The 23,234-nt window shown below is 39.6% G+C and overlaps 2 protein-coding genes across 2 annotated transcripts; one reads left to right on the top strand and one right to left on the bottom strand.

Annotated features, from left to right (window-relative positions):
• Positions 1 to 3,946: 3,946 nt before the first annotated feature.
• Positions 3,947 to 7,481, bottom strand: LOC108273563 (succinate receptor 1). The gene is made up of 2 exons (XM_017482839.3): positions 7,404 to 7,481; positions 3,947 to 4,974 (listed from the first exon to the last, which is right to left on the bottom strand). Exons 1-2 carry the CDS (start codon positions 7,404 to 7,406, stop codon positions 4,039 to 4,041), a joined length of 939 nt encoding a protein of 312 aa, XP_017338328.1. The 5' UTR covers positions 7,407 to 7,481; the 3' UTR covers positions 3,947 to 4,038.
• An 11,014-nt stretch (positions 7,482 to 18,495) lies between these two features.
• neurod2 (neuronal differentiation 2) lies at positions 18,496 to 22,108 on the top strand. The gene is made up of 2 exons (XM_017482928.3): positions 18,496 to 18,695; positions 20,636 to 22,108. The coding sequence occupies exon 2, from the start codon at positions 20,640 to 20,642 to the stop codon at positions 21,720 to 21,722; it is 1,083 nt and encodes a 360-aa protein (XP_017338417.1). The 5' UTR covers positions 18,496 to 18,695; positions 20,636 to 20,639; the 3' UTR covers positions 21,723 to 22,108.
• The last annotated feature ends 1,126 nt before the right edge of the window (positions 22,109 to 23,234 follow it).

The following is a 23,234-nucleotide window of genomic DNA, read 5'->3' as shown; positions in this document are numbered from 1 at the left end:
AGGTGTTTATATATGAGTTGCTTTTAGAATACTCCTTTCATGTACCCGTTTTACATGTTATAGAACATAATTAGATTAACGTCACACATCATTATGTCACCGCGCCACAACGACTGACGTCCCTCCAGAATTTCACGTATCAACATACAGTTCGTCTTCGTTATGGAACCATATACAGTTTTGGGTGTTTTTATTTCATTTTTTTTTTTTTTTTATGAAAGCTTTAAGTGCAGTTAATTATTTGTCATGCTGTACGTGCAAATAGACAACTGCTTGAAGCCGTGGGCTGCATCTCAAACCGCGTACTTACCATCTATGTAGTAGCCGAGATACATGTATTTTTCCCCACTACAGGCCTATAGTAGGCAAGTCTGCGGTTTGGGACGCAGTCGTACACTCTTGTTCACCGTAAAATGTTGAGCACTGCCGTGTGTGATCGTGTCCTGTCGCAAAATGCGGTGAAAACTCTCACACGACGTTAATAATGTGATTAAGGTGTTTACATGTCTGTAATACACGTCCATAATGCGTCTAAAATAGGAAGACTCCACCTGTCTTAATTCGATTAGAGCTTAATTCGAGTATGACCTTAATCAGATTAAGGTAATTAAAAATTGCTGTATCGTAAAAGTATCGTCTTAATCGGGTTAAGAGTGGATTATTGTTGTCCATGTAAATGCACTGAGTGATAGAATTCGATGATCAGACACCTAGTGGAGAAACCGGTATAAATAGAGTATTGTGATCATGCATCAGAGGTTGCATCAAAATCTATCAAACACACAAATCAATTGTATTGACAAAAAAATATGAGATACTGTCACGTTTTCCACATGTTCCTACATTTCCACATGTTCTTGTCTCATATCACCTGTAATATAAAAACAATTGAAAATATCAAAATTAACAAAGTCAAAGCAAAAACATAATAAAGAAAATGACATTATAATTAATTATAATTAAAATTATAATTAAACAACGTTATTCAAAATACGCCTAAACCAGCAAATAAAGATCTCTGGCTTTAAAATGTGACAAACATGCTGTAAGGTCGATCAATTTTAAATTTAGCTGTTAAATAGCTAGATCGCTCTGTAGATAATTACCGGTGACGAGTGTGAAGATAGACTTCATCGACTATGAAACATCACTAATTGTTCTCAGTAATAGCTGCCATGTTCTTTCTCAAAACATGCGATTAACTTATGATTAATACTTCACGAAATGGTTGCGGCTCACAAGTCAAAATATGAAGTAAGTTTATTTCGCAATCATACCTTCACAAAATCATGAAAATGTTGTTAATTAATGGCGACATTAGCAAAGTTTGTCCGGGAAAAATACTATTGGTCTAAGTAGTAGCTGCCATGTTCTTTCTCACAGAAATACATGATTAAACTATGATTAACTTATATGCTTAAATATTTCAAATCACAAAGAATCATTTGATATCTCAGTTATCATACCATCACAAAACCATCATTAAAAATATTGTTAATTAATGGCTATGTTAGCAAAGTTTGACCAGGAAGTATTTGTAATTATGGCTGCATTGTCGTTTATGATAAAATGTACCATTAGGAATTTAACAAACATATCTCACTGTTAAAAATTACACAAAATACGTTTATATCAACATAATAAGTTTACTTACTTAAAATGGCACATGATGAAAAACTCCCTTCTTTAACTTCACACTGAAACCGGTCTCAGCAGCAACCAACAGATGAGACAAAGAGGACCGCCATTTGTAATTATCTACCAATCAGTGCATTAGTTCTCTTGTTGCCAGGCAGAACTCCTTGCATGGCCAATCACATCGAAGGAAGACCAGCATGAGATATTTTAATGAATCATGATTTTGAGTTCGTAACACTTGACATCTTAATTTATGTATTTTGTAGGTAAATAAATTAAACTAAATTATATTTTTGAGTTATGAGTCCAAAATGAAAAATGTTAAGTAATGTTTAGTCAAGATGACTTGATTGTTTAAGTAAAGACAATAATAGGGTTTACAGTGTGGAAATACTCGGGTCTTTTTGGCTGACAGTCTCTCAATTCTGCCAAATGCTAGCTCACACAGTCAGTGTGAGGAAAAATGGATATATACGGCGATTTTTTTTAGCAGTAAATGGGTTGAAACGGAAACATTAACATGCTGAGCATGAAAACAAGGGGTGTAAATGTCTATATGAGTTCGTGAATATGTATAAGTTGCGTAAACATGATAAAAGCAGAGCATGAGGACAGATAATGCACTGTAGCAGCTAAACCCATGCAATGATAGCTTAGTTATGACTCCCCCTGGCTAGCGACACCAAGCTAGCCTATTCTTATATTAGATAGCCAAAAAGTTTTACATTTTATTGGACTGGTATTCCTGCAAACAGTGATAACACCCAAGGCAAGTTTTATGATAAATCCAACTTTTTGTCCAGTTTTCACATTTTTTAAGGAATAAGCCCTCACGTGCAAGAGAAAAAATGCACCGAAACAGTCTATTTAGAAGTGCGTTTTAAAAAGTTTTTTTTGATGGAGAAGAATCTGGGCTCAGCTAACGCCCCTGGTGTAATATGAATAGAAAGATAAAAAATAAACAACAACATAAAATTAAGATAACAAGAAATTAATGATTATCTCCCTGCCTGACCACAGAAAGCCACAGAAAACCAAACTGAGCTCTCTTTAGCGTCGTATTATGCTTGGACGGTCAAACAAATACACACACACACATCATTTTAAAATGCAGGTCTGGCTGAGTATTCATGCAAACACAGTCGGTTACGTCTTAAGTGAATGTAAATAGTTGTGGGGGGAAAGCGGAGGTGTGTCAATACAGTATATTGGATCTGTGCATCAGGTCTTAAAGTGACAGCAGTCTAATAAACCTCTAATAAACCATTAATGAATCATTAATGTTCATCAAACAACAAAAGATAAAGAGAAAATCACTCACTCACTCATTTGACTGAATAACTTCAGTAAATTGAATAAGAATCACTGTATATGTCATACAGTGAAGTCTATTTTATATTACATTTAATTGCTTTTTTCAATTTCCATAGTGTTTCTTACTTGAATACTGATAGACCTACCTGAGAAAATATATCATTACTGTGAAATAAGACCCCATGTGGTGATTCCAGTCTTGAATTTCACATAAAATGTGAATTCTTAATGTAGTAAATATCATCAACCCTGCTGATAGGGTTTTTTTTTTTTTTTACAGAGCCGTGTTCAGAAATGAGTTTGTTGTCATTCAGTTTGTTGTCAGATTAAAAGCAGTAATAAAGCATGAAGCTTGTTGTTATGAGCTGCTGCTGAATGTAAGTCTACTCTGTACTCTCTCTCTCTCAGACTATATAACTGCAATGGAGACGCATCACATCACTGAGATGTAAACTCCAAGTGGAGGACACAATATAATGTGATACAATAACAAAACAGGCTAATTTGTGTTTTCATACACTTGTAACATAATGAAAGTTCTACATATACCTCTATATCCCTGGACATGGATTCGACTGGTTAAGGACTTGCTCTCGACTCGAACTCAACAAAAGGTGGACTCTGACGCAACACTACTTATTACTGTTTAGTCTACTCATTCATGCCAAATCCAGCACTCATTGAGGTATATTGAAATCATTGTCATTCTAATGGAACCAGTTTTGAACAACTTGTGCTGTGTGACATGGCAAAATTTCATGCTGAAAGTGGACATGGTAGGATGGGTAGACTGTGGCCATGGGGAGATGCACGTGGTCAGCAGCGATGAACTGTTTATGTATTACTTTAGGTAAAGTGTTTGTCTTTTAGTTTGACTTGGATATAAATCAGACCAAATATAATAAGTAATTAATGCAGAACACCAGGTAATTCAAAAGGGTTCACAAAGTTAAGTAAGTTACTTTATTATTGTGATACATGATTAGGACTGATATAATGCATAATATACACTAGAAGCGCCACATGTAATAACATGCACCACAATACGATTTAATTGAACGCCAGTTATTTTTTATTGAGATTTGCTTATGACAATCTTCTAAGCTTTGCCAACCTTCTAAACTGATTCCACTTTTCCTGCAGGACCTCTTTAAACCTGTCCGTCATTAGGACATAAAACACAGGGTTTATGACACTATGAGCAAATGCAATCGGTCTTGTTATTATGTACACAGCCTCGATATAGGCCTTTGTGCACTGAAACAGTCCCAATGAAGGCAGCTGTGATACGAGGCGTATGTTCCTCATCACGTGAAATGGCGTGTAAAACACCAGCAACATGAGCGCCGCAGCCTTCATGATGCTCACTGGCCTTTGGAAGGATGTCCCGAGCACTTCCTCTCTCTTCTTGAGCAGAGAAACCATCCTACTGGATAACAGACACAAGGTCAGCATTGGCAGCACATATCCTATGGTGGTGAGCAACAAGCTGTAGGTCAGAACAGAGTCGGTCTGGTACATGCTGGCAAAATCATTACACTTGGTCCAGTTGTTTTTCTTTAGGTCATTGATAACAAAGCTGATGAGAGGACCGGTCTCAGCTGTCACCCAAATCCAGTTCAGGAAACTGACGAACAACGAGGCCTTCCAAGTCAACAGGATGTGGTTGCGTTGTGGGTACCACAGCAGTAATAGTCGGTCCACACCCACCCACATCATGAAGAGGATGCTGGAATACAGGTTAACATGCAGGATGTAGCGAGTAACCACACAGCCTACAGTGGGGAAGTCTTGGTTGTTCATGTAGTTGTAGCTCAACACTGGTAAGGTGCTCAGGCAGATTAAGTCAGAAATCGCCAGATTAAACATGTACACATTTATAGATTTCCAAGAAGGCAGGCAGAACACATAGAACAGGATCACAAACAGATTGACGAGGAAGCCAATTGCAAACTCTGTAGCATACACGGGTGAGAGGTAGTGTTTCAACAGTAGAGTGGTGATATCCGAACAGTTGGACGCCTGCAGTTAGAAAGATTATCACACACACACACACACTTCATATTACTGCACATAAAATCATATAATCAGTGTGTTGTGGGATTGTTTATATACTGGATATCATTTTAAAGCAGATATTTCTCTGTGCTGTAAATAAATGTACATGTATGTATTTCACAACAGCCGATTGTGACAATATGATAATAAGATTTATGTGATGCATGAAAAACATTTGGGTGCTGCTATTGTAATATGAATCATGATTTGCCTTTTCAGATTGATAACAGCTACAGGGACTTTCTTTGCATAAATTTTATTAGGCTTTAGGCTATAATTTGACATGCCAGCCAAAATTCTTAGCAATTTCTACAGGGGTACCATCGAGAGCATCTCCACCAGTAGCATTTCAGTCTGGTTTGGAAGCTGCTCTGCTCAGGACCGCAAAGTTCTTCAGCGAGTGGTTAGAACTGCTCCAACCCTCACAGGAGCTGCCTACCCATCACTGGAGGACATTCATAACACCAGGGTCACCAGGAGAGTCCACAATATCATTATGGACAGAGCCTATCCCCAACAAAGCCTGTTTACAGTCCTACCATCAGGTAGATGCTAGAGGAATGTAAAGTCATGGTTGTTGGAATAAGATCGGATGGTATGAGTATTTCAGAAATCTCCTGGGATTTTCACATACAACAGTCTCTAGAGTTTACACAAAATGTTGCAAAAAAAAAAAAAAAAAAAAAAACAGTGACAGTGACAGTGACAGTTCTGTGGGTGAAAATACCTTGTTGATAAGAGAGGTCTGAGAAAAATGGTGAGATTGGTTTGTGCTGCCAGGAAGGATATAGTAACTCATATAATGATTCTTTACAACTGTGGTGAGCAGAACAAGATTTCAACATGCACAAAACATCAATCTAGCTTGACTAATGCCCCAGTCCTAGGTGAGGACAAGCAGCCCATTAGCAGGACCCTGCCACCACCATGCTACTCCATGAGTATGGTGTTCTCATCACATTTGTCTCATCATATCATAATACATATTGCCAAATGGTTTGTGGTGTTTTATGTGGACTCAGATTATTTTTAATGAAAAAGGGCTTCCATCTATCCATTCTACCCCACAGCCCAGACATTTGAAGAATTCTCCTTGTCACATGTAAAGGGTGCCTAGTACTTGACAGATATTTCTACAGCCCCTTTAATGTTGCTGCAGGTCTCTTGGCAGCCTTTTAAGTTTCATTCTTGTCCTTTTGTCTATTTTGGAAGGACGTCCTGTTCTTGGTAACATTACTGTGGTGCCCCATTTTCTCCACTTGTTCACGATGGCCTTCACAGTGTTCTTTGGTGCATTTTGGAAATTCTTTTGTACCACTTTCCTGATAGATGTCTTTTGACACTAAGATCCATGCTTTGTAAGCTCTTTGCGGACCATGGCTTTAGCAATTGGATGAAACCAAGGAGATTTCCTACAGAAAAGGCTTATCTTTATTTAGGGTTAATCATAATCACTTTATTAATGACAGGTGTATGATAATTATCTTTAAACATGAGTTTGAATGTGATTCTGAGCATAATTCTGAGCATAGCTACATGGCCCATTATCAATTAGTGTACACCCTTAAAGATCCAGGTTATAGTATGTTTTTTCTTTTTCTTTTTTTTTCCATAAAATGTTTCTATTTGGTTTTTTTTTTACTTTTTCGCACTAAAGGTGGAAAAACATCTGACCTGATGTACCTTGGTTCCATTTGTTACAATTACAAAAACCTTCCATTTTTAACAAGGATGTGCAGACTTTTTAAATACACTATAATCTTATTTTAATCATTTTATTTATTTCCTTTTTAAACCATACCAACATCATTCCCTGCCTTATCATACCTTATTTCCCTGCAGCTGTTATCGATCTAAAAATGCAAATCAGGTTTGAGAATAGAATAGCAGTTAAACAAATTTTTGCTTGCTTTAAATAAATGTAATTAGCATAGTTAGTTTTTAATGATGTGAGTCATGATCAAGCTATTAAATACATACATACATATATATATATATATATAGTACACTTCCTAAAAGAATTGAGAAATGTCTCCTTAAAATGAGATCTTGGATGTAAATATACGAGGCTATAAATAATGTATTATTCAGTGATGAGAACAGGTTTAGATTTTTCATACTAATGAATCAACTGAATAACAGAACATTGTGGTGTAATATATCAACTTGTAAACAATTTAAACTAAATCACTTAACATAAACTTACTAAAAGCAATAACGATTTATTCTTGGCACAATTAGCATTTTATTCCTAATGTTCAAATTATTCTAACATGGAAATATGACAATATATCTCATGATACAGGAAACTAGTTTACTACTTAATAATGTTTAGGGGATAACCTTAACACACATACTTAATAAACATTCTCAAAAAAAATTATTTCCCTTACCATTCGCAGTTATACACTCGGTGTGCGATTTGAACAGACGGCTGCTGCTGGAAAGACGTGACGCTTTAGGCGTTTGTGTTTGCGTGTGTTTAAAGTTCCTCATAGTATATGAAGTGCACACCATGTTTATTTATGCAAAATGTTTTCCTCTCAGGAAGTATATGACACAATGATGCCATGAATCTCTTTTTGTCTTTATTTATTTCACTTTCTTTAGAAGTGCAGATGCTTGGTAGAGCTTTTATAGTACAGGACTACATCAAAATGCTCCTTCAAGGTCTGATCTTAGCCAGGGTCATAATCCGGATCAAAAGGTCCACTTTGCAGAAATGTGCCACAATGCTGATTGTGTTTTACATCAATTGCTAATTCAAAATCAAATACCTTTCCTTTTTCTTACAGTTTATTGGTCACAGTGAACTGATTTGATATTAAAGAGAGTAGAGATCTTACTATTAATAAAATGCCTAAGTTATCTGGATATTTTTTAAATTATATGACAGGTGACAGGATGACCGGAATTTGTAACCGGACAATGACACTTTTGAAAATGAAAGATTTAATGCAGTGTGCTGGAAAACTGCAGAATACAATCATTTTGAAGTCCTTTCATATAAGCTGATATTGATAATAGGGTCATAGAATGACTTAAGTGCCTGCTTTGTTGATACACTACAAGTTACGTAACTCTGGTGAACACTATTGGGAAATATCGTCGCAAAATAATGTGTTTATCAAACTGATTTATTAATATCATTATCAATATTAGGTCTAAAACTATAAATGTCAGGTGATCCTTTACTTCAATGGTTCTCAAAGTGGGGTCCATGAATAATAACCATAGGGTTCAAACTACAACAACTCAAAAACATGTAGGCTTATAAATAACTTAAGCTTGGACCTCAGGTATACCTTAGTATAGTTTTCCTTCTTATTATAAAGATAATTGTTGGACTAGGCTAAAGGATACGATTGCTTTCATATTGCTTTTACAGTGCTCATCTTAGTCTAAGATTTCATTACTAGCTAGCTAGCTAGTGCAGCAATACACGTTGATAAATTTAACTAGAATATTTTGTAACTATATAGAAAATCATTTAATAATGATGTAATAGGCTGATTTGTTTTCACTTAGGAATCAAAGCAACTGGAGCATATGTTTAGCAAGCAAACTGATTTAGTGAGTTATTTGTAACTCAAAGTAGCCTATAGAAACCCATTTTCTTGGTAAGAAAAAAATAATAATAAAAATGAATAAATAAATAAATAAATAATGACCGGTTTCTCTGTAAAAATGGCAAGCTTTGTTTTTGATTTTGTTTTGGAGTTCAAGTTGGCAGAATTCCATAACAGACTGTGTTAAACATCCTAGACCTATGATTAAAGTAAATTACTATGTTCTGCCATGCTGGGTGCACAGTGACCCAACACAGGTTTGCTCTTTGACTGGAATACTTTCATATTGTCATAATCCACTGTAAAACCGGATAGTTGATTTAACTAAAAAAAATTTGAGATAACTAATTACCTCAAAATGAAATTTAACTCAAACTTTGTAATTTAAGTGTATTTGGCTTAAAGAAATTGATTTATCAACTTAAAAATTTTGAGGTAATTAGTTTCCTCAAATTTTTTGAGTTAAATGAACTTATCCAGTTTTACACTGTAATAAATAAAACGCATTAATGCTACATGTTGACTACCACAGAGCTCAAACTAGAGCCCACCCAACTCAAAAACTGCCCACTGCTCTCCTGGAAATTACCTGGCTTCTGACTGACTGACAACTTTTTGAAGGCTTGGCTTCTTTCCTTTTTTTTGTGGTTCTATAGGGTCTAGTGGTTTGGGCACATGGTTTTCATCTAGGTTGCCTAGGTTCAACTCTCAGTATGAACAATTGGCTTTACTGTATCAGTACAACCATTGGAGCAGAGAGGCCAATTCATTTGTTTTTGCTATACACCAAACACATTTGGTGTTATATATTTTTTATATGTATATATACATATATAAATATATAAACTGATGTGTGACAACTATAAACAATGGTTTTTATACACAGTATATGAATAAATTTGTATTAAAGTTGTATTAAAAATAGGAGGTACAGCGGTGATGGCTGGTATAAAGTGACTGTGCCAGTAAAGTAGCACTAAATGTGTGTGTGTGTGTGTGTGTGTGTGTGTGTGTGTTTGTTTTTTGGTGGATGGCAGCAGGGTTTGTAGGAGTCTGACAGCTTGGGGGGAAAAGCTGTTGCAGAACTTTATAGTTTTAGTTTTGATGCTGCGAAACCTACGGCCTGATGGCAGTAGGACAAACAGTCTGTGTGAGGGGTGGGAGGGGTACTTCATAATGGAGAAGGCTCTGAGTCCTCACCATGCATTGTAGGGGCTTGCGTTCAGATGCTTTTCAGTTCCCAAACTACACAGAGATGCAGCCAGCCAGGACACTCTCTCTCTCTCCACAGTGCCTCTGTAGAAGGTGGTGAGGATGGGTGGTGGTAGTCGGGCTCTCTTCAGTCTCTGCAGGAAGTGGACACGTTGTTGTGCCTTCTTAACTGTAGAGATGGTGTTGGGAGACCAGGTGAGGAGCGGTGCACACTGAGAAACATCAGAGAGGTGCACACTGGGAAACTTGGTGTTCCTAACCCTCTCCACCGTGGAACCATTGATAAGCACTGGGAAGTGGTCAGTCAATCCTCCTGAAATCTACAACCATCTCTTTTGTTTTTTCTACATTAAGAGACAGGTTGTTTTCACTGCACCATCTCACCTGTTGCTCCACTTCCTCTCTGTATGATGTATCATCATTTTCGCTGATAAGGCCCACCACTGTCATGTCATCAGCGAACTTGATGATATTGATTGGATTCAGACTTGGCAGAACAGTCACAGGTGAGCAGCTGAACAGCAGTGGGCTGAGTACGGAGCTCTGGGGGGCGCCCGTTCTCAGCATGATGGGACCTGATGTTCTGCTGCAAATGCACACTGTCTGTGGTCTCTCTGTCACAAAGTCAAAAATCCCATTACAGAGGGAAGTGTCAAAGTTTCTTAAGCAGCTGCTTGGGGATGATTGTGTTGAATGCTGAACTGAAGTCAATGAACAGCATTCTAACTTAAGAGCCCTTAGTGTCCAGGTGTGATAGAGCTGAGTGCAGTGAGTGTGAGATGGTGCTGTCGGTGGAGCGGTTGGGGCGGTATGCAAACTGGAGTGGGTCCAGTGAGGCAGGGAGGGCGGATTTGATGCATCTCATGACTAGTCCTTCAAAGCGCTTCATCATAATAGGAGTCAGTGTCACAGGGCAATAATCATTTAGACATGTCACCGATGACTTCTTTAGCAGGATGTCTGCCAGCTGATTAGCACAGTCCTTGAGCACGTGCCCTGGTATGTTGTCTGGGCCTGCAGCTTTGTGTGGGTTAACTCTGGACAAGGATGTGTGCTGGTCATATGTAGCTGCTTCCTTGAACATGTTCCAGTCTATGCTCTCGAAGCAGTCCGGCAGGGCTGAAATGGATCCTTCTGGCCAGGTTCTGATGGTTCTGTGTGCTGACTTGGAGCATTTCAGCAGTGGTTTGTACACTGGGAGTAGCATAATACAAAGATGATCTGAGAAGCCATGGTGGGGGTGGGGTATGGCCTTGTATGCCTCATGGATGTTGGTGTAAACTAAGTCCAGCATATTATCTCCTCTTGTGCCAAATTTCACGTGCTGATAGAACTTGGGAACTACAGACTTTACGTTGGCATGGTTAAACTCGCCGGCGACAATGAAAAAACCATTAGGGTGGGCCGTTTGTTGCTCACTAATGGCACTGTAGAGCTCACGCAGCGCCTCATTAGCATTTGCGCTGGAGGGAATGTACACTGCTACCACAGAGATGGTGGAGAATTCCCTCAGCAAATCAGACGGCCTGCACTTTTCCACTAAAAACTCTAGCTGCAGTGAGCAGTAGGTTGTAACTACTGTAGCACTTGTACACCAATCATTGTTTATATAGATACACAGCCTGCCACCGCGGGTCTTACCAGAGGCCGCAGTATGCCTGTCAGCATGGAACAATGTTAGCCCTTGCAGCTGGATGGCTGTGTCGGGGATGTTATCCTGTAGCCACATTTCCATGAAAATATACATACAGGAATTCCCATTTTCAGACTGGGTGATTAGTTGAAGTTTTAGGTAGTGTAGTTGTTGTCCAGGCAACGAGCATTGGCTAGTATTATTTATGGGAGCACTGGACGTTAAGGGTTTGCCTTTAGCCTGGAGCGGACTCCTGACCGCTTACCCCGTTTCCTCCTCCTCATGCACCATTTGCAGTGCCTCTCGGGCAGCTGTGTCAGCTGGCAGCGTGGTGGTGGGCCTTTGTCCGCGTAGTAGCCCGAGGCTATGTAGCATCTCCGTCAGTGCTGTCATTATTAGTGAGTTGCTGGATTTTTCCTTGTTGTTACCTGTGCCAATGTCCAGAATGGTCTTCCAATCATAACACACCTGAGATCGACGGACTTTTCAAACGAATTAGCACCATTTGCGGGAGCCGGGGGGAAGCTGCGTCCATACGTGCCACCACCTTCAGAACCTGCCATCCTCTTGCATTTATTAAAAATAGTCAATGTAGTCCATGTTATTTAATGTAATTATGTAACCCTTGTTATAAAAAAACAACCATATATTAACATATACACACATAAAACATTTACAGTATACACACACACAATATGATAGTTATCCATACTTTCAGAAATTCAGAGCTATTCATACACGATGTTAAATTGACATGAAAGTGTTATTTTTAAAAACAAATCTAAAATGTAATTACAGAACCACACGTACTGAACAGATATTCACTTCACTCTGCTAGGAAATCTGAGGTATTGCTAAATAATCATTAGACCCTGCGAGATGTCTCGCATCCTATGCCTTCCTGTATCTTACATGCATGGTTTTTAAAAGAAATTTTGAAAGACAGTTCCATCCATCCATCCATAGGTCCTCTATACCACTTTATCCTTTTCAGGGTCACGGGGAACCTGGAGCCTATTCCAGGGAGCATCGGGCACAAGGCGGGATACACCCTGGACAGGGTGCCAATCCACTTGGTGTTCTCTTGGCATTTACAAAGATACTACTAAGATGAATAACAAAGACTAAAAAAGGAAAACTCATATTCGTCATATTGTTTGTACTATACTGTAATTGTTCCTATAACTGTCTTTCAAGGGCTAGCTTTAGTGACCCTTTAGTGGTTAGCCTCTCACCTCCAGGGTCGGGGTTTCGATTCCCACCGTGGCCCTGTGTTTGTGGAGTTTGCATGTTCTCCCCATGCTGCTGGGGTTTCCTCCGGGTACTCCGGTTTCCTCCCCCAGCCCAAAGACATGCATGGTAGGCTGATGGGCGTGTCTAAAGTGTCCGTAGTGTATGAATGGGTGTGTGAATGTGTATGTGATTGTGTGCCCTACGATGGATTGGCACCCTGTCCAGGGTCTACCCCGCCTTGTGCCCCGTGCTCCCTGGGATGGACTCCAGGTTCCCCGTGACCCTGAAAAGGATATGCGGTATCGAAGATGGATGGATGGATGGATGCCAGATGCATTGACATTCAGTTTGAAATTCGTCCCACTGTTCAGGTTATATGTTATAATCCAGGTTTTTAAATCAAAGGATAAATGTATCACATTAAACACATCTGAAACACATTTATATGCATTCTGGGAAGGAAATGATTATTACCTTTAATTATGCCAATAAATAAATTGCAATAATAAATCATTTTGTTAACTGTCATTTTGATTGAATAAATTCAAAATTGTTCAATCTTGTTGCTTGATCTTACGTTAGCGTGATTTCTAGCTGTCTACTGTAGATTACACTAGGTATTTCCTTATTGTCTCCACCCGGAAGTCAATATTTGAACACTCTTATAACATTAATAAGCAAAATGCAATATTTTAAATGAAAGGTTTTCTATTTCATTTATTCAAAACTGGTCAGTATAAATGAAATAGAACTCATACACCAGGTCAGAACTCTGATCAACGACGTTGTCTGGAGATTGAAAATAGACTCAAAATGAAGAAACTTCATGGCTTGACTTGGAAAACTAGAGGTAGAAACCAGGGAAGTGATTCATTGGAAACATATTCCTTATTCTAATCTTTGGAAACATAACTTCAGTTAGATTCGACCCCTTTATAGAAAAAGTCACATGGAATTCACATTGCTACGGGTTTTTACACAATTCAGGTGTTATCTTTCAGAAACGTGGTATTTCATTTTTATTTTTAAATGTGAGTTATTTATTTTACAGATGATTTCTTTATGCACAAACTATTTATTTTCCCATGAAATTATTTTATACGATTAATTGCTGTAAATTTGATTTATTTTCACCCGTGATCGTCCACAATTCACCATGCAATGGAATCGTTCTACCACCAGATGGCAGTCTCCAATCACTTTTAAAAGATTCAGCACAAAATATGACCAATATGAACATGTATGCAATATAACCGTCTTATTATATAAACATTATTATAAACATACTATATACTTAGCACATCATTGATTACAATAAATGTGTACTTTTATTCTTTACAATGCACAGATTAATGTTAATGTGTTTGTTTATTTTTATTCAAGAATGCTGTCTGGATTTCCAAATGTACTTTGATTATGTATTATTACATTGTAGAAGACATGACACATGCTCTAACGCACTGATTCTCACTGATCAGCTTATTAACACACTGCTCATGAGTAGGAGGACCAAATGAGTATGATTGAGTGTGTGTTAGATCAGGAGGAGGAAACTCTACAGTATGTATACAGTAACAGGAAGACTAAATATCTTTCTTTTTAAGTACATTCCAAATTGTTGTATTGGTTATGCCCAATGCTTGTGCAATTTCTCTGATTTCCCTCTTGTCTCAGCTTCAAAATGACTTCAATTTCCCCCATAAACAGCTCTCTGGTCTTCATGTTGGTTTATCCATTTTAACAACAAATACAGTCTTCACAGGTGAAACCTAGGGCTCAAACAAAGAGTTGACATTCGGAGCAAGAGACACCTGTCACCTGTTCCAATATTTTCGATCACTTGAAAAACTGGTGGGTTCAAACTAAAGGTGCCAGTTGTTTAACACATCTAGATGTAAATAATAATAATAATTATTATTATTATTGTTATTATTATTATTATTATTATTATTATTATAAATAAAAATAAATAATAAATTTAAATGAGGAAATGAAAGCTGAAATTCTGATCTATCGTCTCATATTCATCTTTTCATCTCAACTATAAATATCTTTGTATCAATGTATAGCAAAAACAATAAAACTGGCCTTGCTGTTCCAATACTTTCAGAATTTCAGCTGTTTCCAATACTTTGAGGGAAGTGTAATTATAATTGTCAATTAAAAAAGGCTTATTGTTTCATTTTCGGAAAATTGGTATTTTTTGTCAACTTGAAACACGATGGCTGAACATCTCTGTGTGTGTGTGTGTGTGTGTGTGTGTGTGTGTGTGTGTGTGTGTGTGTGTGTGTGTGTGTGTGCGTGGGTGTGTGTGTGTGGGTGGGTGGGTGTGTGTTTATCAGACACTGATCGAAGAAAAACAGAAAACTTTGATCAGAATATTGTTTTCTGGATCGTGTTAACGGAGTGTAAACGAACAGTCCAGGTTCTCTAGGAAAAGACCAACTGGATCCTTAACTATTCTACCTCAATCAGCAAAAAGTAAAACAAAGCAGCACAATGTGACCACTAGGTGGCAGTGTCACCAGTGTAACCAGAATGTACTGGAAAGGAATAAAAAACAAAGTCAAGAAATAACCCAGACTTCTTGGAGAAACTTCTGAAAGTGATGTTAATACGATTCATTCTGTGGGCCACTTTGACATTTGCCACTTTTGATTTTTCTTCTGCTGTCCTGTCTCGGCATACTCGGGAGTGTCTCTGGGAGCGACAACAGGCTGGATTGAAAAACTGACCCCAAAATGACCCCATTCATGCTCATGTAACACACCTTACATTTTATGCTGCATTCAACTTACTTTGGACATGGGTAGCTGGAGCTCAGAATGATGTCAATTTCGACCTCCTTGCTCCGTGCTCTTTGATGTAAACTGCAGTAATGCTGCTGGAAACACGGCCCTGATCAGCTAAACTTCATCGTGCCTAGTTGAGATGTGTATGTCATCTCATTTTAATAGCCTCCGGGAACTGTTTTTACCCATAAACCTATTTTCCGCCAACACCCCCTAGCCTTTTCCCTTTCTCTCTGCAGCGGCTCAGCAGTAGTCTGTGCTGGGCCTCAGGGGCTGGAACTCAGCCATAGTGCTACTGTAGAGCTGTCTTGAATGCAGCTCTGCAGTAGTTGAATGCATTCACCTGCCCAGGTTCTGCTTTAGGGACATCAAGCAGCTCCTGCTGTACCTTTCCCTCTTACGCTAGGCTTAGCTGCATCAGCTTTGCCTCTGCCGACTACCCCTAGAATATCACCCCTGCATTCAGTTTGGCCATGGTAGTGACACCACCCTTTGTCCACTACATACAGGTCTCCCGAGCACTGGTTGTGACTCACCATTGACCTCCAAGTGCTTGGCGCTGGGCTTTTTACTACACACTGATGGTTCTGTGCTACTCCTACAGCCAATTGCTCTGAGGCTTACTTTCGCCGGCCATCCACTTCTCTGGACAGCTGCCATCATGACTGTCTAGCCCCATTGCGAAGATTTGGGCAGGTGTAATGCTCTGTACCCAGATCCCATGAGGCCTCACCGCCACACTTTTCTCCTTCACTTTTCCTTTATTCTCTCACTGATCGCTGTCTAGATGATCTCTCAAAGAAGACTTTTCTCCAGCTGATTCGACCAATCCCACTGCTGACACCAATGGGCACTGCCTAGAAAGAAGTTTGACCTGTGTAAAAACAAAAAACTTGCTCTTTTATTTGCAAACATACACTTACGGCTTCATGGTTAGCCGCACTTTCTAAACAAGGGAGAGCCAGTGGATGGTAGGCATAAACACCAAATAATGTTGCGGTATAACATGGCAACATGGATAACCATAAAAAAACCAAACTTTTTTTAAGAGTAAACAGAGGAATTAATGCGCAAAGGAGCACCAGCTTTGTAAAGACGTAGCAGGTTACAGCTGTATACCTGTGCAAAAAAATGTGCAAAATTGTAAGTCCTTAGTCAACACAGTGATGCTTTACGTTATCAAGACAGCACAATACAAATGAATAAATGACCGATAAAAAGAAGAATAAACAGTTTTATGCACAGCTTCTTTTGGTTGTTATTTGAAATTAGCACATAATGAGTCATACATGTCACTTTGTCATGTACTGTTTTTCCGGATGAGTACTGCTTTTAATGTTGCTGACCGATATTTTTTGTAGAGTAACCCGTAACGTAACAGGAAACCGGGAAATGAAATGAAGTTACCGTTAAGTAAGACTTATGTTTTTAAGAGCCTAGCACACATGAATATTTTTATATTAAATTAACGAGTGGCCAGGGAGTAGGAACAACCCTAAACAGGACGTAAGCAGGTAAGCGCATCTAAATGAGGCACTATTAAAGTGTAACATGTTGCCTATTCAAAAGGTATGATCGTTTATATATGATTAAAAAGACTGATATTCCAGTGAAATGGGTGTGTGAATGTGTGTGTGATTGTGCCCTGCGATGGATTGGCACCCTGTCCAGGGTGTACCCCGTGTTGTGCCCGATGCTCCCTGGAATAGGTTCCAGGTTCCCCGTGACCCTGAAGAAGGATAAGCGGTATAGAAGATGGATGGATGGATGGATGGATGGATGGATGGATATTCCAGTGATATGTTCAATCCAATAACAGTAAGCACTATTTTGTCTGCTGCAGTGGTATAAACCCTACCACTCATCTCTACCACTAGACACCTTTGTAGCTCTGTAGTCATGTGAATTGTCATTTTGCTGCACAAAATTACTGCAGGACGATAGAAACACACAATGCTACTGTACTACTGTACATTCACGTGCCTTGAATTTTAAAGCAGCTCAATTAAATCATTAAAATGTATTTAAATGTCTTGTGGCAGAGGATCCTTGTTAAAGAGAATACACAGATGAACACAAATATTTAATTATCATTGTGTAAAAGATATTGAAATGAAAAAAAAAGAATGGCACCCTGTTTTTTCCAAGGCTCTGTGTGAATAGATACATAGATAAATAGATAGATAGATAGATAGATAGATAGATAGGTAGATGTGTCATCACATATGAATGAATCATGTTTAAAAGAAAGCCCTACATGAAGTGTCTAAAAAGAATGCGAAAAATTCACGTATGAATCACGTGATTACTCACATGTGAAGATCAGGTTTTTTTTGTAATGTACATGAATAATAATAATAATAATAATAATAATAATAATAATAATAATAATAATAATAATAATAATAATAAAAGCATTTGCAGAATGTTTGCATTTCTTGGTGCACAGTGACGTCACAGTTTTGGCTTCATATATGTTAGAATAAAACTGAGTTAGATGGGGTCTCAGGTCAGAGTTGTGGTGGAGGCAGAGCTTATTGTAAGGGTGGAATCTGGCACCCTGTGACACCCCACGGCGTGGCCATGCCCCTAGCCTTAATTGTGCCGCTTGCACTGGTAAATAATGTTCTCAGTAATTAGATTATTTATTACATTTTTTTATTGAACACTCCTTTATTTTCTCTCTCTCTCTCTCTCTCTTTTTTGTCTCTAAATATGCGCACGTGCGAGGAGGTGCAAATGTGCGTGTTTTTGTCTATGCCGCGCGCGCCCGCGTGTCTGTATGTGTCTGTATGTGTCTATGTGTCTATGCCTCTATGTGTGTGCGTGCGCGGTGCGCGACAGATGGCCGGCCTCTCCTCCCTCGGGGAAAGGCGGGATCTCTGCGAACGCGCGCGCGTGTCAATCACCGGCTCCTCGTGTGATGGCTCCTGCCAGTGACGTGCCCACCATATGGCCCTGGCATCCGAGCTGGTATGTAACCTCTCGCGTGCGTGGAGCCATGCCACACCGTCTCCGCGCGCTGGCCGGGAAGGACTAGCACACGCACGCACGCGCGCACATACACATACACACACATACATTTACACACATATACATACATGAGCGATTGTACTCTTGAACGGAGCGTCCTAGCAGGGTGCCGGTCCCTCATGATGATGATGATGATGATGATGGTGATGATGATGATGGTGATGATGTAGACGGAAAAGGCGCCTTCGTACGACGAAGTGCACTAGAAAGGAGGTGAGGTATCATGCTATGAAATGAAAACTACACATCTACACAGTTGATTATTTAAATGAAAAAAAATAAAAATCAGTACTGTTTGAACCGAAGATCGTGTTACGTTTTGCGCTCGAGGCGTTCATAGACATATGTGTCCGTTATGCTCGCAAGATTGTATCCGCAATTCAATCAAAGCCTAATCAATAATGCAGGTCGATACACGGATGTGCTTGCTTGTGCGCAGATTTGGCTGACGGAGTGCGTGCACGTGCGTGTCGATGCATTTCGATAATGTCGGTTTGACTTTTCAGTGACGTCTCATTGTCTGCAAAACAAGGTTCGTGTGGAGCAATGCTATGACTCTGTGTGTGTGTGTGTGTGTGTGTGTGTGTGTGTGTGTGTGTGTGTGTGTGTGTGTGCCCAAGACATTATTATTATTATTATTATTATTATTATTATTATTATTATTATTATTATTACTTCTACTATTACTACAGTACACTTTGGTTGTGTAATTGTTTGTTTTGTTGGGTTTTTTTGTTTGTTTGTTTTTTGGTTGCACAACGGATAAGAAATTTATGTCAGAATGTTAAAAAATATATAAAACATATATGTTGGTATGGCAGCCTACATACATTTACATTTATTATCTGTTGGGATATTCGTCAGTCTAGAAAAATACTATATGTTTGTACAAAGCACTGTAGATTGTATTGTATAATATGTATTGTATGTGTTATTAGTAGGTATTAGCTATGTATTTATTATAGGGTAATATAAAAGTCTGTACAATTATACGCTGGTGTAACGGCCTGTTTATCAGTATATGTGGTATGGACTTGAACAGTGCCTCTTTTGTGTCTAATGTGACTTTCATTATGTTTTGTTATGAATATCTGAATATCGAATTTGTTACCTGTGTTTCCTCCCCATGCTATGGTGATATGAGCTGTGCTGGAATGCTGCCAGAATTGTTGGGGTGGGGAGGGGGGTAAATAAAGGGCGGACAGAGGGAGGGTGGGGGAGCGCGCGCTGCTCAAAGTGCCCCTTGAGAACTTCCGATGATCGGGGCCGCTCGAGCGGGGAATTCAGGGAGCGAGGCCGTCTGGCGCTGTCGGACTCAACGTGAATCGCCAAACACGGCTGTCCATTCCATCTAAGAGCAATCTGGACGAACCGGAAACCGACATGGAATATAGTAGCCATCGTGACGTCACGCAACAAAAAACAAAAAAAATACGCAAGCGCTTGCGCTTTTACACTGCGTTTAGATTTTCCAACTCCAAACATTTCTGCAGTGTGCACGCGCATCCCGTCTTTTTTAAAAAAAATATATATATAATAATAATAATAATAAAAATACAGATTTTTGAACATTTCAGTGCGTCACATTGGAGCGAATAATCATTTTCTGCCGCAAATTACACAAATTAAAATGGTACATAATTCTAGGTCTGGATTAGATTTTTACATTATACACTAGCTTACATACACAATTTATTTTTCATGGTATGAACAGAAAAACGGTTAGACGATGATCAGTCTGCACTTAATAAAAGTGTCATGTAAAGTGGACCTATTAAAATGTTTACATTATTATTCTGTCAAAATGATTATCGTTTACAATGAATGCTGTGTAAAACTAAAACAATGCCTTCAAAGGGCCTAAATGTTGGTGTATTTGCAGGTCATTAAACAGATACTGTAACCTGATCATATTCGAGGTCCTGTATGAACTATTATGATATGTGATATAGGGGCCTATCAGACGGTTTGAGAAATTAAGATCAGCTCAAACCTGGGCGACATGCTGCTTCTGCGCGCGGGCACACACACACACACACACACACACACACAAACTCATACACACGTGATTCGGGGTTGCGCGACTGCCTCAGGGATTTTTTAATTACCATTTAATTACACTTGCTTTTTTAAATATTCTATTTCTTTCCCAGTGCCATGTTGACGCGGTTATTCAGCGACGCGCAGAAGTTCCCAGCCTGGGCGGACGACAGCGGAAGCGACGACTCCAAGACGAAGGATGACGAGCACGAGCGGGGGTCGCGCGAGGACGATGCGGACGACATGTTGGGCGACGCCAAGAGCACCAGTCGCGCGCAGTCGGAGATCGCGGGGGATGAGGAGGAGGACGACGACGACGACGACGACGACGAAGGCGCCGACGATGACGAGAACGGCGACAGACCGCGAAAGCGCGGCCCCAAGAAGCGCCAGATGACCCCGGCGCGCCTGGAGCGCTCCAAGCTGCGACGGCAGAAGGCGAACGCGCGCGAGCGCACGCGCATGCACGACCTTAACTCCGCGCTGGACAACCTGCGCAAAGTGGTGCCTTGCTACTCAAAGACGCAGAAACTGTCCAAGATTGAGACGCTGCGCCTTGCGAAAAACTACATCTGGGCTCTCTCGGAGATCTTGCGTAACGGAAAACGACCAGACGTCGTTTCGTACGTGCAGACATTGTGCAAAGGACTCTCCCAACCGACTACGAATCTGGTGGCCGGTTGCTTGCAGCTCAACGCGCGGAACTTTCTCACTGATCTTTCGCATCAAGAGAGCGCGGCGGCGCGGTTCCACGCCCCCGACGCATCCTTCGCCGCCGCGGCGCACGCCTACCCGTATCAGTGCGCGCGCCTCGCAGGCCCTCAGTGCCAGACCGGCGCGCATGGGTACTGCTATGAGCCCGAATACGCGGGCGCCGCCGATTACGACGCACGACGCAGCCCGACGCCCACGTGCGTCAACGGTGGATTCGCGCTGCGATCGCACGAGGCCGTGTCACCGGAAATTGCGGACCGGGGATACCATCACTACTCCATGCACTACGCAGCTGCGCGCAGCCTCGCCTATGGCCCGTCGGGAGCTCGGGGAGGCGGAAGCGGTGGTGGTGGTGGTGGTGGTGGTGGTGGCGGAGGTGGAAGCGGTCATTCGGAGAACGTGCCGCCGTACCACGACGTGCACGCGCACCACCACCACCACGAGCGCGCGCCCGCGTACGAGGAGCTGAACTCCTTTTTTTCATAATTGGAAAAACAAATGTGTCCATCGTCGTCTTCATCGTCAAAATATTCGTGTGGGACTAAAAACACACACACACATGACCTTTATAACAAACACGTTTATTTAACGCAGTCAGAATAAAAGGATTGCTTTTCCTCCCAGACTTTAAACGGAGCTACAATGGACTCGTGCTGGAAAATAATGAATAAACGGATTAAACACAGTCGATCGGTTTACCATATGTTTCCCAAATTGTAATAACGGAATGCGTTACCAATGTAAAACAAAAAAAGTGATTCAATTCAAAAATAATAATAATAAAAGAAAAATTAAAAGGACAAACACAATCGAGTATCTATGATATAAAAGTCGGGGATGTTTAATCCAAATAAATCATAAAGGTCCTTTTCCAGTTGTTTCTCTTATTCTCTTTTTCGTGAACTGATCTTGTTTGGTTTTTAAATATATGAGAGGAAAATCAGCCAGATCATTCTCACGGGTTCTTTTCAGGTTCAGGAGATTTGTTTGTTTGTTTGTTTTTGTTTTTTAAAGCAGTTTTTCGTTTTCGATTTTTTTTGTTGACATTTTAAAGAACAAGAATTATTCTCAAGCCTTTATGTAAATCTGCTCATGTTTCTCAGCTTCTCATGGTTCTTCTTTTTATTCCCAAAGAAGACCAATTCTTTTCTTTTTCTTTTTTTTTCTTTTTTTTAATGGTGAACGTTGGTGTCCAACAGAAATGAGCCTTTGTCAATGGATCATTTGTGGCTGTGAATCACCAGCGAACATTTCCTAAAAAAAAAATCATGGCCAGTACTCAGGCTAATTTCAGAAACGAGGGTAAACACGTACTTTAGTTATTTGTGCCTCATCTTATCATATTATCTCCTTTAATATATATATATATATATATATATATATATATATATATATATATATATATATATATATATATATATATATATATATATATATATAATTTTTTATATCTACAATTTTATATACTTCTCATGTGGACCATACTTATTCCTGATTGGGCGACAAGTAATGTGATTAAAGGAGATCACAGGAGTGTCAAGGTTCCAGTAAGAGAAAAGATTTAAAAAGTGTAGGGCTTGCAAACAATGACTTCGGTTGCTTTTTGCTTTTTTGGACACTGAGGTGATAAATACTTGACTTTGGTTTGTGTTTGCATCTATAATATATATTTCAGGGCTTTTCAACTCTGACATATTATAGACATCAGTCTATAATTTTTGGATATAAGACAATCTGTAAAGGTTCCTATGGCACAGGCTCAGAGTACTACTCCACTATGGCTGTACGTTATTTATTATTATGTAGTTTTACATCAAATCAATTATTTTTTGTGAGACCCAAACCATGAATATAACCCATTCCCTATGCACCTGACATTTTGGGCTTTACGCTTTATGTCACCATCATACTAAACAACAGGCAGAATATGACAGTGTACTCTTTTGCACTTCCAATTTGTAATCATTTGTGGTTATTCGATGCCTGAACATTACGTAT

Source organism: Ictalurus punctatus, chromosome 13 (genome assembly GCF_001660625.3).
Source record: "Ictalurus punctatus breed USDA103 chromosome 13, Coco_2.0, whole genome shotgun sequence".
Lineage (NCBI taxonomy): Eukaryota > Metazoa > Chordata > Actinopteri > Siluriformes > Ictaluridae > Ictalurus > Ictalurus punctatus.
Note: the sequence above shows the minus strand (reverse complement) of the source record. Positions and strands in the feature narration are given on the sequence as shown.